The sequence below is a fragment of the Gorilla gorilla genome, chromosome 1 (genome assembly GCF_029281585.2).
Source record: "Gorilla gorilla gorilla isolate KB3781 chromosome 1, NHGRI_mGorGor1-v2.1_pri, whole genome shotgun sequence".
Taxonomy (NCBI): domain Eukaryota; kingdom Metazoa; phylum Chordata; class Mammalia; order Primates; family Hominidae; genus Gorilla; species Gorilla gorilla.
The window spans coordinates 121444433-121469513 of NC_073224.2; the positions used below are offsets into that span (position 1 = coordinate 121444433).

Genomic DNA, 25081 nt, shown 5'->3' on the forward strand with positions numbered 1-25081 from the left:
AGACAGAAAAAAGACTTGAACATGGATCTCAGAATCGCCAATAAGCATACTGTTAGTTCAGGTGCTTTGAGAAGCACATGCCAAGATTAGACATGAAAGGGATCTACTGGGGGCAATGCCAGTGAAGAAAAAAGGGGATGGAGCAGAAGAGGGGAAGAGCCCTTGACTGTCCTGCAGGTCTGACTTCTGTGAAAGGAAACAGGGAAGGAAGGAGGATTTATATAAGAAGGTCTTCAGATTGCACAGCAGTTCTGAGATAATCTGGCTCAAGCTGATAAGGAGTCTCTGAGCAAAGGTTGCTTATTGAAGAAGTACTCCATGGGGCAGACATTGCCCAGCTCTAGTAGCTCTGCCATGCTTAGTCCTTGGCAGGGAGCAGCCCAAGGGAAATGTGGCCTTAGGGTAAATATTTGAAGATCTGGATGCTGGAGGTTGTCAATTAGCTATGCTCTTTGCAGCAGGCTCCCTTGAAAGGAGATATGAGTGGTACAGCTCCATGGCCACAGCATATGAAAGATGTTCAATGTTATTACTCATGAGAAAAATGCAAATTAAAACAGTGAGATAACTTTATTCATATACCAGGATAGAAAATATAAAAGACTGACAATAGCAAACACTGGTAAGAATATGGAGCAACTAGAAACCTAATGCATTGCAGGTGGGAGGGTAAATGTATTCAACTATTTTGTAAAATAGTTTGGTAGTTTCTAATAAAGCTAAACATATACCTACTTTATGACCTACAATTCCACTACTAGCATTTTCCCAAGAGAAATAAATGCTTATGTCCACCAAATGACATATACAAGAACATTCATAGCTTTATTCATCATTGCTAAAAACTAGAAACAATCCCCTTGTTTATCGATAGGTGAATGAATAAATTATAGTTTCTACATATCATAGAATACTACACAGTAATAAAAATGAACAAACTACTGACATACATGACAGCATGAATGAATCTCACAGCATTTGTTGAGTAAAAGAAGACAGACACAAAAAGGTACAAAATTCAAGAACCAGCAAAACTAATCTATGGTGACAGAAGTCAGAATAAGGATTTCACTGGCAGAGCAAGTATTAACTGAGAAGTAGCATGAAGGAACCTTCTGGGGTAATTGAAATGTTGTTTTTTTGACCTAGGTTGTGGTTTCATGGGTGTATACATATGTAAAAATTCATTGAGCTGTCTTTTTAAGATTTGAGCATTTTTTGTATGCAAATAACTTAATAACATATAACTTGTTAATAATAATACATAACTTTATGTAAATAATTTAAACCTGAGGGTTTTTTTAAAGCATTTTTCTTTCAAAAAGTAGTTGAGAACCAAACAGATGACCAATATAGAATGAGGAATTTTAATATAGATGGGAAATTGTAAGATTTATGTATTCAACAAGCATTTTTCTGGTACTTAGTATGTGCCAAAACATATGTTAGGAGGTAGGCAGGCAGAAATGACTGACATTGTTTCTTCCTTCAACAAAGAAAGGAGAAAGGAGTTAAGGTTTACTTTATTGAGCAGCCATCACGTGTTACAAGGATTGAATCCTTACAACAATATTGTCAAGAAGCCAAGATTAAACCATTGTATTCATCAGGGTTCTCCAGAGAAACAGAAACAATAGAATATTGTTAGGCTATGTATAGATATATAAGAGCAGATTTATTCTGGGAATTGTCTCACACAATTATGGAGGCCAAGAAGCCCCACGATATGCCATCTGCATGCTGGAGAACCAAGACAGCTGGTGGTGTAATTCAGTCTGTCTGAAGGCCTGAGAACCAGGCGAGCTGATGATGTAACTCCCAGTCTGAGGCAGAAAGTCTGAGAACTGAGTGGGGAGGGGATGTAAGTCCTGGAGCCTGAAGGTCCAAGAGCAAGGAGCTCCAAAGGCAGCAGAAAGAAGATGGATGTCCCAGAACAAGAACAAAGAGAGAATTTGCCCTTTCTCTATCTTTTTGTTCTATTTAGGCCCTCAACAAACTGGAGGATGTCGTCTCCACATCAGTGAGGTATCCTCACTGATATATCCAAAAATAATATTTTACCAGCTATCTGGGCATTCCCTAGCCCAGTCAAATTGACACATAAAGTCAGCCATCATAACCATAAATCAGGAAAAATCAGTTAAATATCATGATCATTAAGTGGCATTAAAGATCATGATCATTAAGCCCAGATGCTTTGATTCCAAAAGCAATGGTCTTTCTATCACAGTAGCCTCCTCAAGTCATAAAGATTCTACCGTTTCATTATGGGCAAAGATCTGTACACACAAGGTCATGAGAGGACCACTGGGACAGAAAACGATAATATGTGCTTGTGTTGTCACAGAGTCTCTAAGTTGCTAGCATGTTCTGAAAGGGGGAGATAAATTTGGACTTCAGGAGCAGGGACCCCTTTGCACTCTTTGCCCTGGTTCTGACAGATTTCCATTCAGCCCAACACATGTTGATTGAATGGCCACTCTGTGCTGCTTTCTGATGCTGTTCAAATAGACATATAAGAGCATGTTTTGTTATGGTCTCCCCTGACTGAAGGCAGATGCTACAAGTTCTTAAGTCTGTCTTTAGGGAATCTTTGTATTGTTTAATGGTCTGGCTGACAGCAGCTATTTGTACCACTCTGCTGGCAGCAGGAAATTGAGGGTTCTTCTGTTCTTAATGCCCACGATGTGACCAGCCCAATAAACAGGTGCTGATGGCAGAAGGGCCCGTATTCTCCAAGCACGGGCCAAATACCTTCTAGCCCTAAAATTGACAGATGGGGCTGCTGTGTGGAAAACAAAACAAAACAAACAAACGAAAAACATTGAAGCAAAACATTGAGTGGTGTTACAGGAGTCTAAAGTGGCTGGGCTTAGCTTCAATATCAAATAAAGGTTACGGGCTCAGCCCAACATCAGCTCCTAACACACACAGGTGTCCAAATATTTCCCTTGAAATTCTTTTATTGATTGAGGAAAGGCATTCAGTTAGGATTAAATGTGGATCATTCAAATGCAGTAAACCAGTAGATTTTCCACCTGGCAACAGAAGGCTCAATGGCAACTCCGTATTTAATAGTAGTCTTTCCATACAAAAGAAACAGTAAATATATGAGCCCTCATCTATCGACGAGATGAAATTGAAGCCACTAACTACTATCTCTTACATTCCTCTACTTAGATTTTTTTGCTTCTTTTAGATGGTGTGCCAAATGAATACATCCAAAAAATTAATACTCAGGAATGTGTGCTCTGGATTCAGACTGCCTGGGTTCAAGCTCTGACGATGTCACCCACCAGCTGTGTGATCTTTGCTGGTTAATCTTGCTTTGCCTCAATTTCCTCATCCATAAAATGGGGATAATACCCATTACTTCACAGAGTTGATTGTGAGGATTAAATGAGATATACATGTGAGGGAGTCAGAACTCATAAATGTTAGGTGTCATCATCATTCTTAACAAGCTAGCCATTCCTGAAAAGGAAACGAGATACTTGCATTTTACTTCTTAATTCTTAGCACACTAGTAGAACAGGATGTGGAAATAGAATGCAAGCATGGGTTTCGCCACGAAATAGGATCATTGCTTGGGTTCTCAGCTCAAAAGGATAATTTAAGGGATAGTTAAGTATAGAGTTTCAGAAGTCAGGATATCAAGGCAGTGTGAACAGAGGAGCATGTGGATAGAATTATCTGAGTGCTTTACAGTTAAATGCAAAGCCAGGGTAGTTTAACCCAAGAGTTCCAAGTAAAGATATATAATATATGGGAATTAATGAGAAATGGCATCACCAGAGACTCCTATTCTGAGGTACATTGTACCTATATTAATTACCTGTTTCAATTTACATGTAGATTTGAGTGCAAATGGCACATTTGGAAAACAACTATTATGGCAGATAGCAAATAATTAGTTTGGAATCTGTGTTAGTCTGCTTGGGCTGCCATAACAAAATACCACCGATGGGGTGGCTGAAATAACAGATATTCATTTTCTCACAGTTCTGTAGGCTGGAAGTCCCAGTCAAAGTGCCAGATGATGTGGATTTTGGTGAGGACTCTCTTTCTGGCTTGTAGACAAGCCACCTTCTCACTGTGTAGTCACATGGCATGGCAAAGAGGGCAAACTCTCTGGTCTCTTCTTAGAAGGGCACTCATACCATCATGATCCATCCTCATGACCTCATCTAAACCTAATTATCTCCCAAAGGCTCCATCTTCAAATACCATCACACTGGGGGCTGGGACTTCAATATGTGAATTGTGGGAAACATCATTCAGACTATAGCCACATTGACAGCATAATTAATGAACTGGACTGTGGTTTGTCCTGTACCTATCCAAGGTGTGCGCTCTTCATGTCCGTTAACATAGTTCAGATGGAGTAAGTTATCTGAGTGCTACAGGTTTGGTATTTTTTATTGTGCATGTGTACACTTGGGTAGGATTACAACTTAAGAGCAAAACCAGTCAAGTGAACTGAGTAGAATTTCCCCACCTGCCACTTAGCAATGCTCCAGCTCTTCCATCAGAAATAGGTGATCACTGAAGTGTCAGAAATAGTGTCATCATGAAACAGTGTAAAGATGGAAAGGGATTGCTTAAACATGCATGCGGAGCTCTGGGTGGGAATACAGAAACCCTTGACACCTCCTCCTCTGCAGCTGATCATTAATGCTGTTTCTGTCTGCCCTGAACTCAAGGAGAAATGTGGAGGGTCGAGCAGGGAGGATAGTGGGGAAAGCAGGAGAAGAAGAGAAACAGAGAGAAGAAACAGTTACAATTAGCACATAAGAGTGAGAAGGCAGAAATAAAAGCCAACAAACTACAGAGAAAAAAGAACTGACCAGCCTCTGCCCCACCCAGCTCTGCTCTGAGGCTCAAATGGGTCTCTCGGATCCACCGTGCCAGCAGTGCTCGCAGATCCCGAAGAAATGCTGACCCAGAGAAGGAAGAAGGCTGAGTGCTTGCAGGAAGAAACCCTTCAGACACCAGGGGAGGCAGCAAGCCCCACCACACTGAGGCAAGGCCTGTCTCTGTGGTACAGCAGACAGGAGAAGTCCTGTCTTACTGTGTGTGGAAACAGGTGTGTGGGCTTCCGCTTAGAGTTAGGTGGAAGTTCAGTCTGAAAGGGAGGGTGAGAAAGTACTAAAGAGGAACAGAAGAGCTGGGAAGAGCTAGATCTTTTGAAGGGGATGTCTGCTTCTGCACCATGTGACAGTGAAGGATGCCTTGGATCTTCATCAAAAGAGGTAACTTCCTCTTCTCCTTGAGAGACACAGCAAATCCCTCACTTACAACTTAGAACCTTCCTAGCCTTCATCCAAATGCATGTAAACCTTGAGAGAGCACCAAGAGGGAGAGAAAGGAGGCGACAGATTCTATAAGAAGTGAGACATGACAGTGTTGTGAGACAAATCGACGCAGGAGATAGTGGTGTGACTGAATGAATCACTAGCCTAGTGTGAGGCGAGGGCCTCTGTTCTGAAGAGCCACCCCACTGAGCCCTCTGGGCTGCTTCCTGTGCTGCTCACCAAGAAAATGCCATGCCATGCTAGGTGCGGTGGCTCACACCTGTAATCCCAGCACTTTGGGAGGCCAAGGCGGGCGAATCACCTGAGGTCAGGAGTTCGAGACCAGCCTGGCCAACACAGTGAAACCCCATCTCTACTAAAAATACAAAAATTGACCGGGAGTGGTGGCGCACGCTTGTAATCCCAGGTACTCAGGAGGCTGAGGCGGGAGAATCGCTTGAACCCAGGAGGCAGAGGTTGCACTGAGCCAAGATGGTGCCATTGCACTCCAGCCTGGGTGACAGAGCGAGATTCTGTCTCAAAAAAAAAAAAAAAAAAAAAGAAAAGAAAGAAAGAAAATGCCATGCCAAGTTAAACTCACTTCCTTTTCTGATGTGCTGCTTTCTGCTAGGCTGGTAAGTCATGGGACAGCTATAGATTCCACATGCATGAACTGCAGCAAGGCCTTTGAACAAGAGGAACAACATGGACACTATGTGACTCCATGCTTGGGTGAATGATCATACCCAAGGTGTAAAGACCATGGCAACGTGTTTACCTGTAGGAGATCTCTCCAGGTCTTGCTAAAGCACTCTGCCTTGTTGAGCATTTTTATTGGCAACTTGGATGAAGGGAAAGACAGCAGGCTTGTCAAGTGTTAAGTTGACACAGAATTAGGAGATGGCACTAATAAGTCAGTTGACAGGAACAAGATTCAAAGAGATCTGGATAACCTAGAATAATGAATCGAAATTAACATGAAATATAGAATCCATAGTTAAGTTTAGGCAATTAGATGCACCAGATAGGGGAGATGAGCTCATGCACGAAAAATGAAAACAGTGGTTTTGGTTGATTGCACACTTGATATATATTATTAGCATAACATACTTATTGAAAAAACAGAGAAAAAGATTTAGAGTTTTGCATTTCATATATAAAATGGTCATATCCAAAATAAAGGAGATAATTATCCCACGGCATTTTTCATATTGAATTTTCTTTGGGATGCCTCAAATTAAGCATACATTCATCAAAAAATACTGGTGAAACCCCATCTCTACTAAAAATACAAAAATTAGCCAGGTGTGGTGGCATGTGCCTGTAATTCCAGCTACTCGGGAGGCTGAGGCAGGAGAATCGCTTGAACCCAGGAGGCAGAGGTTGCAGTGAGCTGAGATCGTGCCACTGCACTCCAGCCTGGGCAAAAGAGTGAGACTCTGTCTCAAAAAAGAAAAAGCAAAATACTGGTGAGGGGGTGTTGGAGGGAGAAAAGTAATTGATGCAGTTGGACAAGTTTCTCTGGGCAAAGAGAATGCATGTGAAGTGCAGAGAGGATGAAATAGTCATATTCATATATTTTAAAGTGATGCAAAAATGGATCAGGTGTATTTTAATTCCACATGACAAGAAAGTGGAAGTTTCAGACAGAAAGATTTCTGCTCAATATGCATTAGAATTAACTAACATTTCGACACACCCAAACAGAACTTGCTATAACCAGAAGTTTCTATGCTGCATCCATTAGGGATGCTGTGGAAGGGATTTGGGAGGATGCATTAGGTGGCTTTAGGGTTCCTTCTACCCTATGATTTCATCCATTCCATTTAACAGATACTTATGGAATGTTTACATGCTGTGTATACAGTGATTAGTGAGCCAAACAGAAATAAGTCCCTGCTTTCTTGGCAATTACACATATAGTCCATGGGGAAGACAGATGATAAACAAGTCAACAGACAACTCTGAAATAAATGTTATGTGGAAAGCAAACCGGATACTGAGAGAGAACAAGGAAGAACCTTTGTAGATAAAGTAGTCAGGGCAAGTCTCACTGAGATGGTGCTTGCTGAGACCTACAGTATGAAGGGCTAAGTTTTTAAAGAACTGAGGAAAGCATTCCAGGCAGAAAGCACAATATAAATGCAGGCCTTAGGGTAATACAAAGCTTGGCACACTGAGGAACAGAAAACAGGTTAGGGCGGCTGCAATATAATGGGTGAGGAGTGGCATGGCTGTCTGTGAGAGTGAAAGCAGGAAGGGCCAAACCGTGCAGCGCCCATAGGAACCAAAAGGATGACTTAACCTTTTTCTCTAAGTTTAACAGAAAGTCACTGAAGAGTTATAGGCAAAGTAACAGAACCTGACTCATGTTTTAAAAGGTTGATGAGTTCTTTAAGGCTATTTTAGTACTAAAAAATAGCAGCAAAAACCAGAGGCTGCTCTGCTCTGGCTCCCAGGTTAACTCAGAAAGGAAAAGGAGGGAGAACCAGGAAGAACTCTGCCAGAGTTTTCTCAGCTACTAAGATCCCAGCATCCAAGGAGGCTCAAAAACTTCATGGCAAAAGTCTTCAGAGCATTGGGTAGTATTGTTTACACTCAGCTTGAGAACCTGGAATCCACCTTACTGCCATTTGTTGCTTTCCAGAAAAAATGCAACTCAGAAACAAAAAGAAAACAGAAAACAAAACAAACAAGAGGCCGGGTGCAGTGGCTCACGCCTGTAGTCCCAACACGCTGGGAGGCCAAGGTGGGCAATCACTTGAGGCCAGGAGTTCGAGACCAACCTAGCTAACATGTTGAAGCCCCGTCTCTACTAAAAATACAAAAATTAGCCAGGCATAGTGGCATGCGCCTGTAATCTCAGCTACTCGGGAGGCTGAGGCAGGAGAATTGCTTGAGCCCGGGAGGCGAAGACTGTAGTGAATCGAGATCATGTCACTGCACTCCAGCCTGGGCGACAGAGTGAGACTCTGTCTCAAAAAACCAGGAAAAAAAAAGAAATACAACTCAGGATGGCCACCAGAAAACAAGTACATAGCCACTGGAGGTCTTGAGGTTCTAGGTTATCTTGAATGTGTAAAGCAGTAAAGGTTTTAGGGAACAAATGAGCAGTGATGGTTGAGGAGAAGGTTAGAATTAAGCAGAATAACTGGTATAGGGTTAGGGGGAAGAGGGAAAAAACAGCTTGGTATAAAACTTGAATTAGATACCAAAAAAATGGGTAGGAGGACATGAATAAGAAAGGAAGGATTAATTAGAGGAAAGTTAGGATTGAATAGCTGAGAACTAGGCAAGTTTAAGAGGTGTTCTGATGAAGGTACAGAGACGTGGGGCCTATGACTGCTCTACTGCTGATAGTATAATAACATTATATGCCATATAAAACAATCGGAGAAAAAGAAGAAAAAAACACCAATAATCCTACCATCTTAAATAAGCATTGTTATTATTATTTTGGTACATCCTCTTTGTTATTGTTTTCCATGTGACTGCTTTCAATATCTTTATTGGATTTTAAAAATCGTAACAGAGCAATACATGCTAGTTGTAGAAAATAAAAACTGCACCAATCTCCTAACCCAACCTCCCAGAGGTATATAAATAGAATCATACAGCATATAGTCTTGAAAGTTAATAGTTTATTGTGACTAAAAATATTTTTGATGCCAGGTGTGATGGTGTACACATGATCCCAGCCCTTTGGGAGGCCAACGTGGCAGATTGCTTGAGCTCAGGAGTTTGAGACCAGCCTGGGCAACATGGTGAAACCCTGTCTCTACAAAAAAATACAAAAATTAGCCAGCTGTGGTGGTGTGCTCTGGTAGTCCCAGTTACTCGGGAGGCTGCAGTGGGAAGATCATTGGAGTCTGGGAGAACAAGGCTGCAGTGAGCTGAGATTGCACCACTTCCAGGCTGAGGGGCTGAGTGAGACCCTGTCTCCAAAAAAAAAAAAAAAAACAAATTGACATGACTATACTCATAGTACATAGTACATTGTATAATGTTTGTTACTTAACGTTATACAAATGATTACCATGTCTTTATATCTCTTTGTATTAATAACAATTAATGTCATTTTAACTTAGGTTTAAGTTCCATACAAACGTTAAAGGAAAAAGACTTTCAAGACCATTTAAAAAGAGGAAGATGATGGCTAAAAAGCACATGAAAAAGAGTGCCACATCAATAGAAAAATCAAAATTAAAACAAAAGTCAGATACCACTTCATACCTACTAAAAAAGGCACGCAATAACAAGCATTGTTGAGGACATGAAGAACTGGGAACCCTCATACGTTGCTGGTGGAAATATAAAATGGTATAGCCACTTTGGAAAGTGGTTTGGCAATTTCTTAAAAAGTTAAACAAACTAACCATATGACCTAGCAATTCCACTCACAGGTTATCTGCCCAAGAGAAAAGAGAACAAATGTTCATATAAAGACTTTAACGTTAGGCCGGGTGCGGTGGCTCATGCCTGTAATCCCAGTACTTAGGGAGGCTGAGGCAGATAGATTACCTGAGGTCAGGAGTTTGAGACCAGCTTGGCCAACATGGTGAAACCCCGTCCCTACTAAAAATATAAAAATTAGCTGGACATGGTGGCTCGAGCCTATAATCCCAGCTACTCGGGTGGCTGAGGCAGGAGAATCGCTTGAACCTGGGAGCTGGAGGTTGCAGTGAGCCAAGATCGTGCCACTGCACTCCAGCCTGGGTGACAGAGCAAGACTCCATCTCAAAAACAACAACAACAAAAAACAAAAAAACAAAAACAAAAACAATAAAACAGACTTTAACATTAATGTTCACAGCAATATTATTCCTAATAATTCCAAAGGGAAAATGATCCAAATGTCCACCAACTGGTGAATGAACACAATGGAATACTACTCAGCAATAAAAAGGAGTGAAATACTGATACATGTGCAACATGGGTAAACCTCACAAGCATTATGTAAGTGAAAGAAGAAGAGGCAAGAGACTACATATTACATGACTGCATTATATGTAATGTCCAGAAAAGGCAAACTTATAAAGACAGAAAGCATATCAGAGGTTGCCTTGGGACTAGCTGGGGGTGGCAGTTGGGATTGACTGCACACAGCTTTGAGGAAAGTTTTTGAGTGATAGAAATGTTTTAAAACTGGATTCTGGTGGTGTTGGCATAACTTTATAAATTTACTTAAACAATGAATTGTGGGCCAAGTGTGATGGCTCATGCCTATAATCCCAGCACTTTGGGAGGCCGAGGCGGGTGGATCACCTGAGTTCAGGAGTTCGAGACCAGCCTGGCCAACAGGGTGAAACCCCATCTCTACTAAAAATACAAAAATTGGCCAGGCGTGGTGGCGGGCACCTGTAATCCCAGCTACTCGGGAGGCTGAGGCAGGGGAATCACTTGAACCCAGGAGGCAGAGGTTACAGTGAGCCAAGATCATGCCACTGTACTCCAGCCTGGCAACAGAGCGAGACTCCGTCTCAAAAAAAAAAAAAAAAAAGAATTGTGGCCGGGCGCGACGGCTCAAGCCTGTAATCCCAGCACTTTGGGGGGGCCGAGGCGAGCGGATCACCTGAGTTTAGGAGTTCAAGACCAGCCTGGCCAACATGGTGAAACCCCATCTCTACTAAAAATACAAAAATTAGCTGAGTGTGGTGGCACAAGCCTATAATCCCAGCTACTCAGGAGGCTGAGGCAGGAGAATCACTTGAACCCAGGAGGCAGAGGTTGCAGTGAGCCAAGATCCTACCATTGCACTCCACTGCAGCCTGGGTAACAGACAAGACTCCATCTGGAAAAAAACCCTGTACATTTACAAAAAAAAAAAAAAAAAAAAAAAAAGAAGAAGAAGATAAAGAGCCTGCTTTGAACCACTTTTGGAATAATATTTTAAGAACAGTGAAATTTGGAATCTAGTACTGAAAAAATATTGGTATAACAAAATAATTTGTAAAGTCTCTTGGCTTTACAAATTATAACCACATTTGTTCTCACTATAGTATCATCCTGATTGAGCCTATGTCAAAGGACAAGTTGAAAACAGTCATATGTTTGAAAGGCACAATATGAAATGAAATGAAATTGAATTACCATTGCATATCTTCAAACAAAAAGAATGAAACAGAGGAGGGTGGGCCTCAGTTTGGTTTTTATGTTACTAGGCTGCCACCTAGTGGTCATTTATAAAATGGCAGGACTTGGGTTTTTGGTTTTTGTCTTGGATTTGTTGAGCCATGTCTCTACACCACAGTAAATACTAAACACTTACCGATGTGTGGGTTAAATATCTGAATGCATCGCTGAATAATTTATGCTTTATAAAAATACTATAGGCTGGGCGCAGTGGCTCAGGCCTGTAATCCCAGCACTTTGGGAGGCCGAGGCAGGTGGGTCACCTGAGGTCTCAGGAGTTCGAGACCAGCCTGGCCAACATGGCGAAACCCCATCTCTACTAAAAATACACAAAATTAGCTGGGCGTGGTGGTGGGTGCCTGTAATCCCAGCTACTTGGGAGGCTGAGGCAGGAGAATTGCTTAAACCTGGGAGGTGGAGGTTGCAGTGAGCCGAGATCTCGCCACTGCACTCCAGCCTGGGCGACAGAGCAAGACTCTGTCTCAAAAAAAAAAAAAAAAAAAAAAAAGAAGAAGAAGAAAAAATACTATAGTGGCAAGAACTGGATTGAAAGTTCTGAAAGATGGCTTTTAGTCCCTGATTGGCTGGTGTCCGCTTTGTGACTTTGAGCCAGGTCAAAATTAATCCATGGGGACTATCCGGTTCCAAAGTTTTAGGAGCAGCTCTGTAAGGTAAGTTGGCCTTGGGGCCAGCTCCTTAACTGCTCTAAACTTTAGTATCTTCATCTTAAAAATGGGGATAAAAAATCCCATCCCTAGGCTAGTTGTGACAATTAAATGTGACAATGCATATAAAAGTACTATCTCAGAACACACCTCAGGAAAAGTTAGAATATGACTTTCCCTCTCAGAATGTGCCTAATAGGGAACAACCTTTTATCTGCCAATTAAAATTACTCCTTCCCATCCTATCCCAAAGCAACAAGCAAAAACACCAGAAGTTCAGAAAAGTAAATATGATTCTTAGAATGATCTGCTCATTTGAAACATAAATTTGAACAATTTAATTTAAAAAATAATCAATAAAGCATAGCAGCTAGAATTTTACAAATCACTTGAAACTTGGAATTGCTGATTATTTTAAAACAATAAGGTAGTGACCAAGATGTCAAAAGGTGAATGTTCTAGCTCATCCTCTCACCACTGGTATCTTATGGAGGTCTGACATGTTTAATGTATGCCAGCCAGCACAATGCTGACCACAGAAAGTATAATTCTTTCACTTTCCTAGGAATTAAGCCCCACTTTTGTGGGGTTGGACTTGTTCCTGGGTGTGTTGGCTCACACCTGTAATTTCAGCACTTTGGGAGGCTGAGGCAGGAAGACTGCTTGGGCCTAGTAGTTTGAGACCAGCCTGGGAAACACAGCAAGACCTCCTCTCTACAAAAAAAAAAAAAAAAAAAAAAAAAATCAAAAAATTAGTTAGGTGTGCTGGCACAAACCTGTGGTCCCAGCTACTCCAGAGGCTGAGGTGGGAGGATTGCTTGAGCTTGAAAGGTTGAGGCTAGAGTGAGCTATGATTACACCACCGTACTCCAGTCTGGGTAACAGAGCACGACACTATCTCAAAAAAGAAAAGAAAAATAAATAAAAATAAAATGAGTGTCTGTGCTACCCTGGAATTATATTTTATTTTTGAGACAGGGGCTCACTCTGTCATCCAGGCGGGAGCACAGTGGTTCAATCATGGCTCACAGAAGCCTCGACCTCCTTGGGCTCAGGTGATCCTCCCAACTCAGCCTCCCAAGTAGCTGGGACCACAGGCATGCTCCACCAAGCCCGGATAATTTTTTTATTTTTTGTATAGATGGAGTTTCACCATGTTGCCCAGGCTGGTCCCAAACTCCTGGATTCAAGTGATCCACCCACCTCAGCCTCCCAAACTGCTGGGATTACAGGCTTGAGCCACCTTGTCTGGCCTACCCTGGATTTTATTCAATATTTCACAGGTCAAAGAACCAGTCTGCTTCTGTAACTGAAGGGTTTCTACTACCATTTTATTTCTTCACCCATTAGGATATTTCCTTAAGGATGTCAACATATCTAGATGACCAATTTTAGTTATTACTTTCAATGCAGCAGATAGGTGTTTTGGCATTGCTTAGTTTTTAAAACAGCCTTATTAAGGTATAATTTAGATGTCACAGAATTCACCTATTTAAAGTGTACAATTCAACGAGTCTAGTAAATTTAATCAATTGTGCACCCATGACCACAATCCAGTTTTAGAACAATTCCAACATATACTTTGCATTTGACCAGCTCCATACTGAAAAAATTTATTGGATAATTAACCTGTGCATTTTAAGCCATCTAAATCTAGGACCCAGCCTAGACATTATTTTGAATAAATCAAGCTTTAAGGAAAAACAAACTCTAAACTTTACTCAAAATAGAGATCCATAAAGCACATTCTCCCAAGGTCTCTCCGGGGGTCTGTAGGCTAATTAACAATATAAATTTAAAATATAAATTAAGAATAAAAAATAATACACATACACCAATACATGTGTATATTTTGAAAAGTGTATGTTGTATAATTCATTATCATTTATTTCAATAGGCATAAGTTTTTTTTTAAGAGACAAAGTCTCACTCTGTCACCAAGGCTAGAGTGCAGTGGCACAATCACAGCTCACTGTAGCCTCGAACTTGTGGGCTCAAGCCATCCTCCCACCTCAGCCTCCTGAGTAGCTAGGACCGCAGGTGCCCACCACCATACTCAACGGGCATAAAAATTAATTTTAAAAATGTTTCCAGTTACGACCATCTTTCGTCCAATCTCAAACTTATTTTTTTCAATCTTGTAAATATGATGAGGTGGAATAAGTTGTCCAGGGACTTAACATTTTGATCTAGTATATTTTTAATTTATGGAAGAAATATTCCTCCTGTCTGTGATTTGGCTGTGCACACTTTTGTGAGGTTGGACTGGAGATACCGACTTGGGTACTTGCAGAGGAGGAGCTTCTTCCTTAACGGGATATTTAAGAGGCCCCGATTTTGCCTTGTTTTGAAAATTATTCAAGAAATAATTAATTACCATGCCCCTCTTTCTGCAAATCCTGTATTCATGGTATACTACCTCCAATACAGCATCTATTAAACATGTACAAATACATCATTTGCAAGAATAACAATCTTGGAATAATGAAAATGCCTCTACCTATTTGTTGTTCCTGTCTTATCTCTAAGTTCATCTAAGTTTCGGAAGGGTAGTTATGTATAAAGGAACCTCACTTTGGAAATTCCATTTTTCTCTAGTCCTAGAGAGTTACTGCTAACTCCATTCATTTTGACATTTAAATACTATTTTATATTGTTATTTAAGTGTTCAACATGTACTAGTTCAGTCTCCTCAAAATACTGAGTAAGTTCCTTGTGCTTAGAATAGTTGTTTCAAACTTTGTGTGTGTAAATGAATGAATTTTACATTTCTCAAGCACCTAGTCCACAACGGGCACAAAAAAGCTATTTAGTAAGTACTGTTTAATTAATAAATGATACCTCAGGTTTGTCTCCCTTCCTCCGGATCCCCATAACATGTACATTTATCACATCGCCCAGATTTCCTAGACATTACAGATTTTCTGTTCTACGGCCCCCATAAGAACAGTGCAGGTGCCACACCATATGTCTGGGACATATGGTCCTCAATAGCTGCAATATGAAACTATTTCTATTGCAATAAATCTAGTATCTATTCCGCTCTGTTTACTAATAGTTTTGATTACAACTTCAAATTTTAAAAATCGAGGAAGAAGTTAAATAGAAGGGAACTGTCCCCTTTCTTCTATTTAACCTCGTCTTCGATTTTTAAAATTACAAAAGCATAATAGTAAAAAAAAGTTTGACAATACAAAATGATAAAGTAAAATTCGCCTTCACCAAAAGTCATCTATTTCCCCTTCTGTGGTTTCCACGTTGCGGCTGGTAACTCGGGGCTTCCACGCTGGGCGAGCCTAGAGAACATCCAGTACACACAGGAAGCAGCAGCGCGGGCCAAATGGCGCTGAGACCTGCGCACCTGTCCATGGACCGCCCACTCGCCAACTCTGACCTTGGGTGAGTCTCTCAAACTTGAGTCTCGGAATCTTCCACAAAATGCTACCCATCTCACCAGGTCGAGTGAGGAGGGTCGTGTTATGTGTAAGCACTTTGTGAAATCTAAAGCACGAGGCAAACGTAAAGCATTGTAGGGGGTCCTAGAGAAGTCTTTGTGCCTGCCTATGAGAGCCGTTTCAGTTCCCCGCAGCAGCTTCCAAGGACCTCCCACCATGCCCGCCGCTTCGGCTCCTGCACTGCAAATCTCGCGGCTCGGCCTGCAGCGGCGGCTTCCCCTGGCCTCCCACCCCAGCGACTGAGCGCGGAGCCCAGCGCGCACGAGCGCCAGCCTGGCTCAGAGACACCCACGAAGCCAGGGCCTTTCAGCGCCTGCTAACTGGCGCTACCCCTAGGGCCGCCTCTCGGTTTTAAACGTAAACAAGAGTTGCCCTTCCGTCTTCCAAGACCTGCAAATCGAAGCTTCTTTTCCTCCGGAAGCCCCGCCACCTTCTAAGCTTCTCCCCGGCCTCAGCCACGCCCCAGCCTGCAAAAGCCGGGTCCTTTACGCCCCCTGGCTCCGTATTTGATTTCGGCGCGCGCCATACCTGAGGGCAGCTGTGATTGGTTGGAGGTGAGCGAAGTTCCTATATGATTGGCTGATAGCGGCTAGGACGGGTAAAGGCCAAGGGCGGAGAATTATGGGAGGGATTAAGACTGCAAGAGCTGAGTGATGGTTGGTTCCTGAACAAAGAAGGCGGAGTAAAAGGCGGAAGCAGAATTGGGGGCGGGGCTTTGTGGAACTTGGGGGACCCAGCGAAATGGAAGAAGTTAGGTGTCCAGAGCACGGTAAGGGGCTAGGGTCTCAGTGTCCCGGGGCCTGTTGATTTAGCGTGGCGTAATCGTTGTTCACTTTCTTCTCTCTTCAGGGACTTTCTGCTTTCTTAAGACCGGCGTCCGCGATGGCCCGAATAAAGGAAAGAGCTTCTACGTGTGCCGGGCAGACACGTGCAGCTTCGTGCGGGCCACCGAGTAGGTCCTGAGCTGGGCCCCACTCCCTGTGGCTGCCCGGGGCCTCCCGAGAGGAGCTGCCGGCTCCCAGGTGTCGGGCGTCACAGGGCCGAGGAGTGGTGGGGCCCTAGTTTGCGGTGTCAGGACCCTTTAAGCAATTGGTGATCCCAGGGCAGCGTGGCGTGTTCGGAAGACGCCCAGCTAATTCTGGCTGTGTGACCCGAGGCTAGTTACCCCCCCTCTCTGGGCCGATGGTTTCCCTACCTGTAAAATTGAGGATCCGGTGTTTTCCAGCTCTGGGTTTCTATTCACTTGACAGGCCTTAACCACTCCCTTCTCCTGCCCAGACAGTCCCTCCCCCTTTAAAGGAGTAAGGACACACAGCAGACATAGTGGAAAATAATTTGTCTCTGTTTTGCACTAGTTTCAGGCCCGTCGGTTTTTTTAAATGTTTGAGCTTAAAACACTCTAGTGATTAGTTGTTAGCCTTCTTATTTTTAAGTAGGATTCAATGCATCTAAATGGTGAAATTGATAATTCAAAGAAATTAGCGCTGGAAGAAACAACGGAGGGCCTGGCGCGGTGTGTGACGCCTGTAATCCCAGCACTTTGGGAGGCGAAGGCGAGCGAATCGCTTGAGCCCAGGAGTTCGAAACCAGCCTGGGCAACATGGTGAAATCCCGTCTCTTCGAAAAATTAAAAAAAATTGTCTGGGCATGGTATCACACGCCTGTAGTCCCAGCTACTCGTGAGGCTGAGGTGGGAGGAGAGAGTCAGAAATGTTATGCATCTTCTCTAAAGTGAGGAAAGGTAATAGTTTGTCAAGTGTTAATGTTTTCACAGTACCAAGTGTCTACATTTTCTATGTGAATTTTAAAACTATCATCACATCATTAAACATCTCCTGCTCTCTATTCAGCAAAACTTGGTAGAGAAAAGTTATTTTTCTCCGTGTCAGATGTAGAGTACATAATGGATATCAGTATTAGAAAAGTGCCCTTTCAACATGTATACTAACTTCCCATGTTTCTGTTTCATGAGTTAGATGATTTACACTGAGCCTCTCAGATATAGTACCCAGGTCAAGTTTTGTGAGACAGAAGCATTTTTACCTTTGCAGGAATTCAGCATTAATGGTGGCATAAGATTTGGTTTTACATTAAGAGAAACACTCTTATTTAGGATCCCATCTACACAAATGCTTTGCTATACAAACTAGCACAGTGGTATTTGAAGACAATTATTTGATAAACTTGATTTATTTGGACTATATCTGATAACCAATATACAGGCCAAAAAAAGTGCCACAGGTTTAGGAGAGTACTTTAAACCTTCACTCAAACCTGTTTACTCTCAAATGTTATATATATTTAAGTTTTTTTCATAATAAGTTGGAAGGGAGTGATTAAAAACTTACACAAAACAAGAAGCATATAGGGCGTATTGTTAGAGGTAGGCGTGTGAATAACACTAAGTGACAGCTCTCAGCTTGTTAGAGGGAAAAGATGAAGGGAAGAGCCTGGGGAAAATTCATACAGGGCCTCACAGCCAGCCCTAATTATGTCATTCGTAGGGAGATCCCAGTGTAGAGATTACACAGTGCAGTGTGGTTTTAAACTTTTGAGTCATCAAGAAACAGTTATGCTTTATTTGAGAAAGTGGGTAAAGATGAAAGCTAGGGACTTCTTCCCCAAAGGAATGCCCATAGCTGTGATAATGTGTGGGAATTACAAACCCAGTAGAGGTTATACATAGATTCTTGGTGTAAAAACCCATAATTTTGATTTGACTTTAGGATATTGATCTCTGTTCCTGACCTAAAAATGTTTTCAACTTTTTTCTTTTCTCTAGCATTCCTGTTTCCCATTGCTTATTGCATGAGGACTTTGTGGTAGAGCTTCAGGGTTTGCTTCTGCCACAGGACAAGAAAGAATACAGGTAAGGGTCCAAAAGGAACATCTAAGTATATTTGCTTTTTTTTTTTTTTCTCCCTGAAAGAGTTGTAGCCAGGTATGTATTAGGATTGTTCTTTAAAAGTCATTTTAAAAAACAAAATTTGTATATGTATTAAGTGTCTTTTGGCTGTCACTACCTAACTGCCAAGCAGCTAGTTAATCTGAGGAGTCTGATTTCTAGTAATTTTCACATAAATGGCTCCACAATCATTCCTCTCCAACTGTCAGGTAGCCTATAATGATAGCTGACCATTGGCCACTAACTTGCACTTAACTTGTCAACCTTCTAATTCTGGTAATAGAACAAGGTAATGAGTAAAAATGGCTAAATATATTTAGTCCTCAATAAATGTTAGTTTCTTTTCCTTTATATGGGAATTTGGGAAGGGCAGAGAAGTCTATAGAGCTGGGAGATATTTGTCATGAGTATTCAAAGATAAAGTAGGAATTCCCTAAGTGTTAGAGAGAGGTCATATTTAATGGACTAAGATATTGCATTAGAGTACTAAGGCATGAATTAACATGGCGTTTTCAGGGACAATTTGATTTGTTAATAGTTTAACATATCTTTAAACAGAGACTTTAGGCGATAAGGCTGGCCAGGAACGTAGGGGTCAGGATGTGATAGATGGTCTTTGTGTGATATTCTATGCACTTCATAATTTATATATTCTAGATCCCCCCACCCAATTAAAGGCATTTGAGTACCACCTACAAATTTTATATACCTGAGTACTGTTCATACTTCTATTTTTCTTAACTTAGTTATATGTATAGTAAGATACACAAGTCTTAAGATTTCAACCAGTTGAGTTTTGAGAATGCATGTACCTGCTCATAAAACCAAGATCCGAGTCAAAATATTACCCCAATAAGTGCCATCAGTCCCCTTCAAGTTAATTTCACCCCTCCCATCTCCACCCCGTCAGCAATCACTGTTCTGATTTTTCTCTCTTTAGATGTGTTTTGATTGTTCTTGAACGTTATATAAATGAAATCCTACTGCATGTACTCTTCTGTGTCTGACTTCTTTTACTTAACAATATGTGAAATGTATATAATATGTATCAGTAATTCATTCATTTTTATTGTGGAGTTGAATTTCATTTATAAATGCACCACTTTGTTTGGTGTGCCTATTTGCCATCAGAAAATCTCGACGTTATCTGTTTAAATATTTTGTCCTTTTTTTTGCATTGAAATTTTTATCAAGTAGTTTTAGATTCACATACAGTTGTAAGGAATAATACAGAGTTATCCCCTGTAGACTTTATCCAGTTTCCCCCAATGGTAACGTTTGCAAGGCTTAGAAATATATCACAAACAGGATATTAATATTGGTACAACCCACCAGTTTTATTTGTAAAGGTAGTTTTACTTGAACTAATTTATGTGTGTGTGTATATTCTATACAATTTTATCCTGTCGAGTCATGTATCTACCACTACAGTCAAGGTACTGAAGAGTTCCATCACAGGATCTCTCTGTTGCCCTTTCTATAACCATACCCCCTTCCCTCCCTTCTGCCCTCTTCACCCCGGCAATCAGGAATTTGCTCTTCATTTCTAAAATTTTGTCATTGCACAATTGTTACATAAGTGGAATCATAAAGTATAACTTTGGAGATCTTTGCCTGTTTTAAAATTTTTGTCTTTTTTTAAAACTGAGTTGGTAGAGTTCTTCATAAATTCTCTATACAAGTTAGGCCAGGCATGGTGGCTCACACCTGTAATCCCAGCACTTTGGGAGGCCAAAGTGGGCAGATCACTTGAGATTAGGAGTTTGAGACCAGCCTGGCCAACCAACATGGTGAAACCCCATCTGTACTAAATAAAAAAAAGCGAAAAAACAAAAAAAAAATTAGCTGGGCCTGGTGGCACACTCCTGAAGTCTCAGCTACTCGGGAGGCTCATCATTTTTGTATGGTTTGTGCTTTTTGTCTGATCTCCAAGAAATCTTTGCCTACCCCAATATCACAAATATTTCCAAGAATTGTCTAGAAGCTTTATAGTTTTATTTTTGTTTGTTTGTTTGTTTTTGAGAGAGAGAGTTTCACTCTGTCTTCCAGGCTGGAGTGCCGTGGTACAATCTTGGCTCACTGCAACCACCATCTCCTGGGTTCAAGCAATTCTTATGCCTCAGCCTCCCAAGTAGTCCCAAGTAGCTGGGACTACAGGTGTGCACCAATAATTTTTTTGTATTTTAGTAGAAACGGAGTTTCACCATGTTGCCCAGGCTGGTCCCGAACTCCTGAGCTCAGGCAATCTACCCATCTTGGCCTCCCAAGGTGCTAGGATTACAGGCGTGAGCTACTGCGCCTGGCCTGTTTTTTTTTTTCTTCTTCTTTTTTTTTTTAGTAGCTTTTTCATATAGGTCTATTATCTATATCTTAAATTACTTTTGTATAGTATATCAGGCAGGGTAGAGGTTCATTTATTTTTGCATATGTTACCAATTGTTTTAGCATCATGTTTTGAAGATTTTCCTTTTCCCATTGAAATGCTTGGCGTCTTTGTAAAAAATCAATTGATCCAATATATGTAAGTCTATTTCTGGGGTTGCTGATCTGTTCCATTGATCCATTTGCCTATCTTTACATAATTAATCAGATAAAATAGTGTGAGTCTTCTGACTTTATTCTTTTTCAAGATTGCGTTGGCTGCTCTAGGATCTTTGCATTTCCATATAAAATGTAGAATCAGCTTTTAAAAATTTCCACAGAAAACCCTGTTGGTATTGCATTGAATCTATATAGATCAATTTGGAGAGAATTGTTGTCAATATTGAGGCTTCCAATCCATGAATGTAGTGCATTTATTTATGACTTTAAAAATGTTGGCTGGGCGCGGCAATCCCAGCACTTTGGGAGGCCAAGGCGGGCGGATCACGAGGTCAGGAGATCGAGACCATCATGGCTAACACGGTGAAACCCCATCTCTACTAAAAATACTAAAAATTAGCTGGGCATGGTGGAAGGCGCCTGTAGTCCCAGCTACTCAGGAGGCTGAGGCAGGAGAATGGCGTGAACCCGGAGGCAGAGCTTACAGTGAGCCGGGATCGCGCCACCGCACTCCAGCTTGGGTGACAGAGCGAGACTCTGTCTCAAAAAAAAAAAAATGTCCCTGAGCATTGTTTAATACTTTTCATTACAGAGTTCCTATGCATCTTTTGTTAAATTTATTTCTCAGTGTTTGTGTTTTTTAGTGCTGTTGTAAATGGAATTTTTTTTAATTTTGTTTTTGGATTGTTTTCTGCTGGTACAGTAGGGCTGGTAAGCCTTTATTGCATGAAGTTATTATATTCTACTGATACTTAAAACCATTTACATACTACTGGAGGACCTTTACCATACAGACACACTGTGGTAGTTGTTAGGAAGCCACTGAAGGATTTTTGATCCAATTTGCATTAAAAGAAGAACTATGGAGGACAGATTAGAAAGTGAAAATAGGGCAAAGAGACCACTGAAATAATAGCTACCATTGAAAGCCCACTATATACCTTTTTTTTTTTTTTGTAGAGACAAGGTCTTACTATATTACCCAGCCTGGTCTCAATCTCCTGGGCTCAAGCAATCCTCCTACCTCAGCCTCCCAAAGTACTGGGATTACAGGTGTGGGCCACTGCACCCAGCCTGTTCATTATCTTTTACTTTCATGTAATTTGTTGTGATAGATTTCAATATCCGTGTTTACCAGACAGATGAAGAAACTACCATTGAGACAGGTCAGAAAAGGAATCTGAGGACCCATGGTTGTGAAGTGGCATTGCTGGGATTTAAACCCAGGTCCAGCTGATTCCAGACACACCAACTTTCTCTTAAGTGAGAGGTGATGGGCCTGAATTGAGGTAGCAGCAGTGGAATTGGGTCCAAGTAGAATGAAAACTTGCTGAAAGAGCACTGATGAGATGTATTTCCTGGTAGGGCATATAAACGTGTTCTTTCCTCCATTTTTTCATCTGGAATATTGCTCACATGGCCCTAACTTCCCTGGGTTGGAGGACTTGGAGAGAGAACGTGTGTGATGGCCTGGGTCTGGTGTTTGGCACATTGTCAGTGCTCAGTAGGGAAACGGTTGCTAAGGTGGGGCTTCTGGGTAATGTGTTTACGTTAAGCAGGACAAGGGAGAAAGGTAATGTTGGTCGAGTATTGGGATGTGTGGCAAACACATACAGCTTTGGACTAATCATGTCTTTTTTTTTTTTTTTTTTTTTTTAAAGACAGAGTCTTGCTCTGTCAACCAGGCTGGAGTACAGTGGCACAATCTCAGCTCACTGTGACCTCTGCCTCCCAGGTTCAGGTGATTCTCGTGTCTCAGCCTCCCGAGTAGCTGGGATTACAGGTGTGTGTCACGACGCCCAGCTAATTTTTGTATTTTTAGTAGACATGGGCTTTTGCCATGTTGGCCAGGCTGGTCTCGAACTCCTACCTCAAGTGGTCTGCCTGCCTCAGCCTCCCAGAGTACTGGGATTACAGGCATGAGCCACCTCACCTGGCCAAATTGTGTCTTATTTTCATGTGAAACCAGCTAGAAAAATGAGTGTGCAGCTCTGAAGAAAGGCCTGACTGAGGTCAGAATTTTGAGAACTTGCTGTTAACGTTCTTTGTACTAGATGGATAAGACTGAGAGGGGTTTATTATTTTAAAATAGAACAAAAAAGTATGTTACATGTATTTCTTTTAGCCTAAATTCAGAGCACTATTACTAGGAAGTACTTACTGGAGCTTTAAAAAGCTAGTCTTAGGGCCAGGCATGGTGGTTCACACCTGTAATCCCAGCATTTTGGGAGGCCAAGGCGGGCGGATCACTTGAGGCCAGGAGTTCAAGACCAGCCTGGCCAACATGGTGAAACTCTCTCTACTAAAAATACAAAAAATAGCTGGGCATGGTGGCGTGTGCCTGTAATCCCAGCTACTCAGGAGGCAGGAGAATCACTTTGAGCCAGGGAAGTGGAGGTTGCAGTGAGCCAAGATCACATCATTACACTCCAACCTGGATGACAGAGCAAGACTCAGTCTCAAAAAAAAAAAAAAAGTTGTCTTCAGACAAATAAAAGTAAAAGGCAGTTCTTAACACACAACACATTAAAAAACAGTAACAACAGAAAACCAGGTACTCTGATAGGTAGCATAGACTGGGAATTTAAACAGAAATAGATAAGTCTATATATGGATGATGGCTTCCTTAGTGAACATTAAGGGTGTTCAGCCAGAACCCCTGGAGAGTGACCTATGGGAGTACAGCCTTTCCCTCACATAGTCTGGGTTTTCTTTTTAATAACTTAAATATTTTACATTCTCTAATTAATACTAGTATGTTTGGCTGAATGTAGTCAGGAGACAGGTGCAACAGAGTAATAGAAGGGAGGTGTAAACTGAGGCGAAGATGCCCATTTTTCATCCCTTGCAGTGTAGCTGCATTCGTGTGCAGATCTCTAACTGAAACACCAGATGGCACCACTGACCAGCATTTGACTGGCCGTTCGGCCATGGCCCTCTGTGTACAGGCAGTAAAGAAAACTGATAATCTCAGTAGAACCAGGGGGAAGAAATCTTGCCTTGACATGAACGATGTGGTACACCCTGGTATACAAATTTTGGGCATTGTCACTGAGCTCCTGAGTTCATATTTTCCTTTCTCTCTGTTTCTCACAGAACTTTCACTCAAGGATACAGGGTCAAAATAAATGGAAATATTTCTTTGCTTAGACGTGGGTATAACAAGTTTTAGTTCTTTAAATAATTGGTTGTGGTATCATTCTGAGCAAACTATCACAAGGACAGAAAACCAAACACCGCATGTTCTCACTCATAGGTGGGAGCTTAACCATGAGAACACTTGGACACAGGGTGTGGAACATCACACACTGGGGCCTGTCGTGGGATTGGGGGAGGGGGGAGGGATAGCATTAGGAGATATACTTAATGTAAATGACGAGTTAATGGGCGCAACACACCAACATGGCACATGTATACATGTGTGACAAACCTGCACGTTGTGCACATGTACCCTAGAACTTAAAGTATAATAAAAAAAAAAAAAAAGAAAAATATTCACCTCCAAAAAAAAATTAATTGGTTGTGGTGAGATGTTCAAAATATTTTACTTTTAATAACCCTTGAAACTTCACATGTCTAGAAAACTCCTCGTGTTGTTGGCTATTGGGTGAAATTGACCTGCAGATTATCTAGCCCTAGTATAGTGAGCAGGCTGATGATAGAGAGGCAACCAGGCATGCGCCAGACCCAGCCAGAACCTCAGGCCCCACCAGCTGTGAAGGACCACTGAATAAAGCCATACTTACGAGGCGGTGTACAGTACCATGCACTGCACTGTGCAGTGGGAGCAATCCCTTTGTATAAAGTATAGTAACCCTTTGTGATATGTGTGGTAGTTACGTTTTCCCAGTTTGCTTTTTGTCTTACAATTTTGGCTTATGGTATTTTCATCATATGGAAGTGTAAACTTTTAAAAATTACTAAATTCTTTATTTCTCAGCTTCAGAGTTTTATCCCAGGCTTAGAAAAGCCTTCTTCACTTTAGGACTACAAGAATATTCATATCTGTTTTTTTCCTAGAACATTTACAATTTTGTTTTTTACTTTTACATTTTTTTCCATCTTGAAAGTTCATGTAAAAGAATGAGG

At 41.5% G+C, this 25081-nt stretch overlaps 1 protein-coding gene across 3 annotated transcripts in view; it reads left to right on the forward strand.

The window, feature by feature from the left end:
* The first annotated feature begins 16146 nt into the window (after positions 1–16146).
* TTF2 (transcription termination factor 2) overlaps positions 16147–25081 on the forward strand; it is a 42559-nt gene continuing 33624 nt past the window's right edge. For 2 of the 3 annotated variants that reach the window (XM_055355811.2, XM_055355818.2), the window contains exons 1-3: positions 16223–16315; positions 16396–16498; positions 18329–18415. In XM_055355811.2, the coding sequence (XP_055211786.2) occupies positions 16288–16315; positions 16396–16498; positions 18329–18415 (218 nt within the window). In that variant the 5' untranslated portion in view covers positions 16223–16287. Of the gene's footprint in view, positions 16316–16395; positions 16499–18328; positions 18416–25081 lie in introns of all 3 variants that reach the window. The other variant, XM_004026425.4, reaches the window with a different exon arrangement.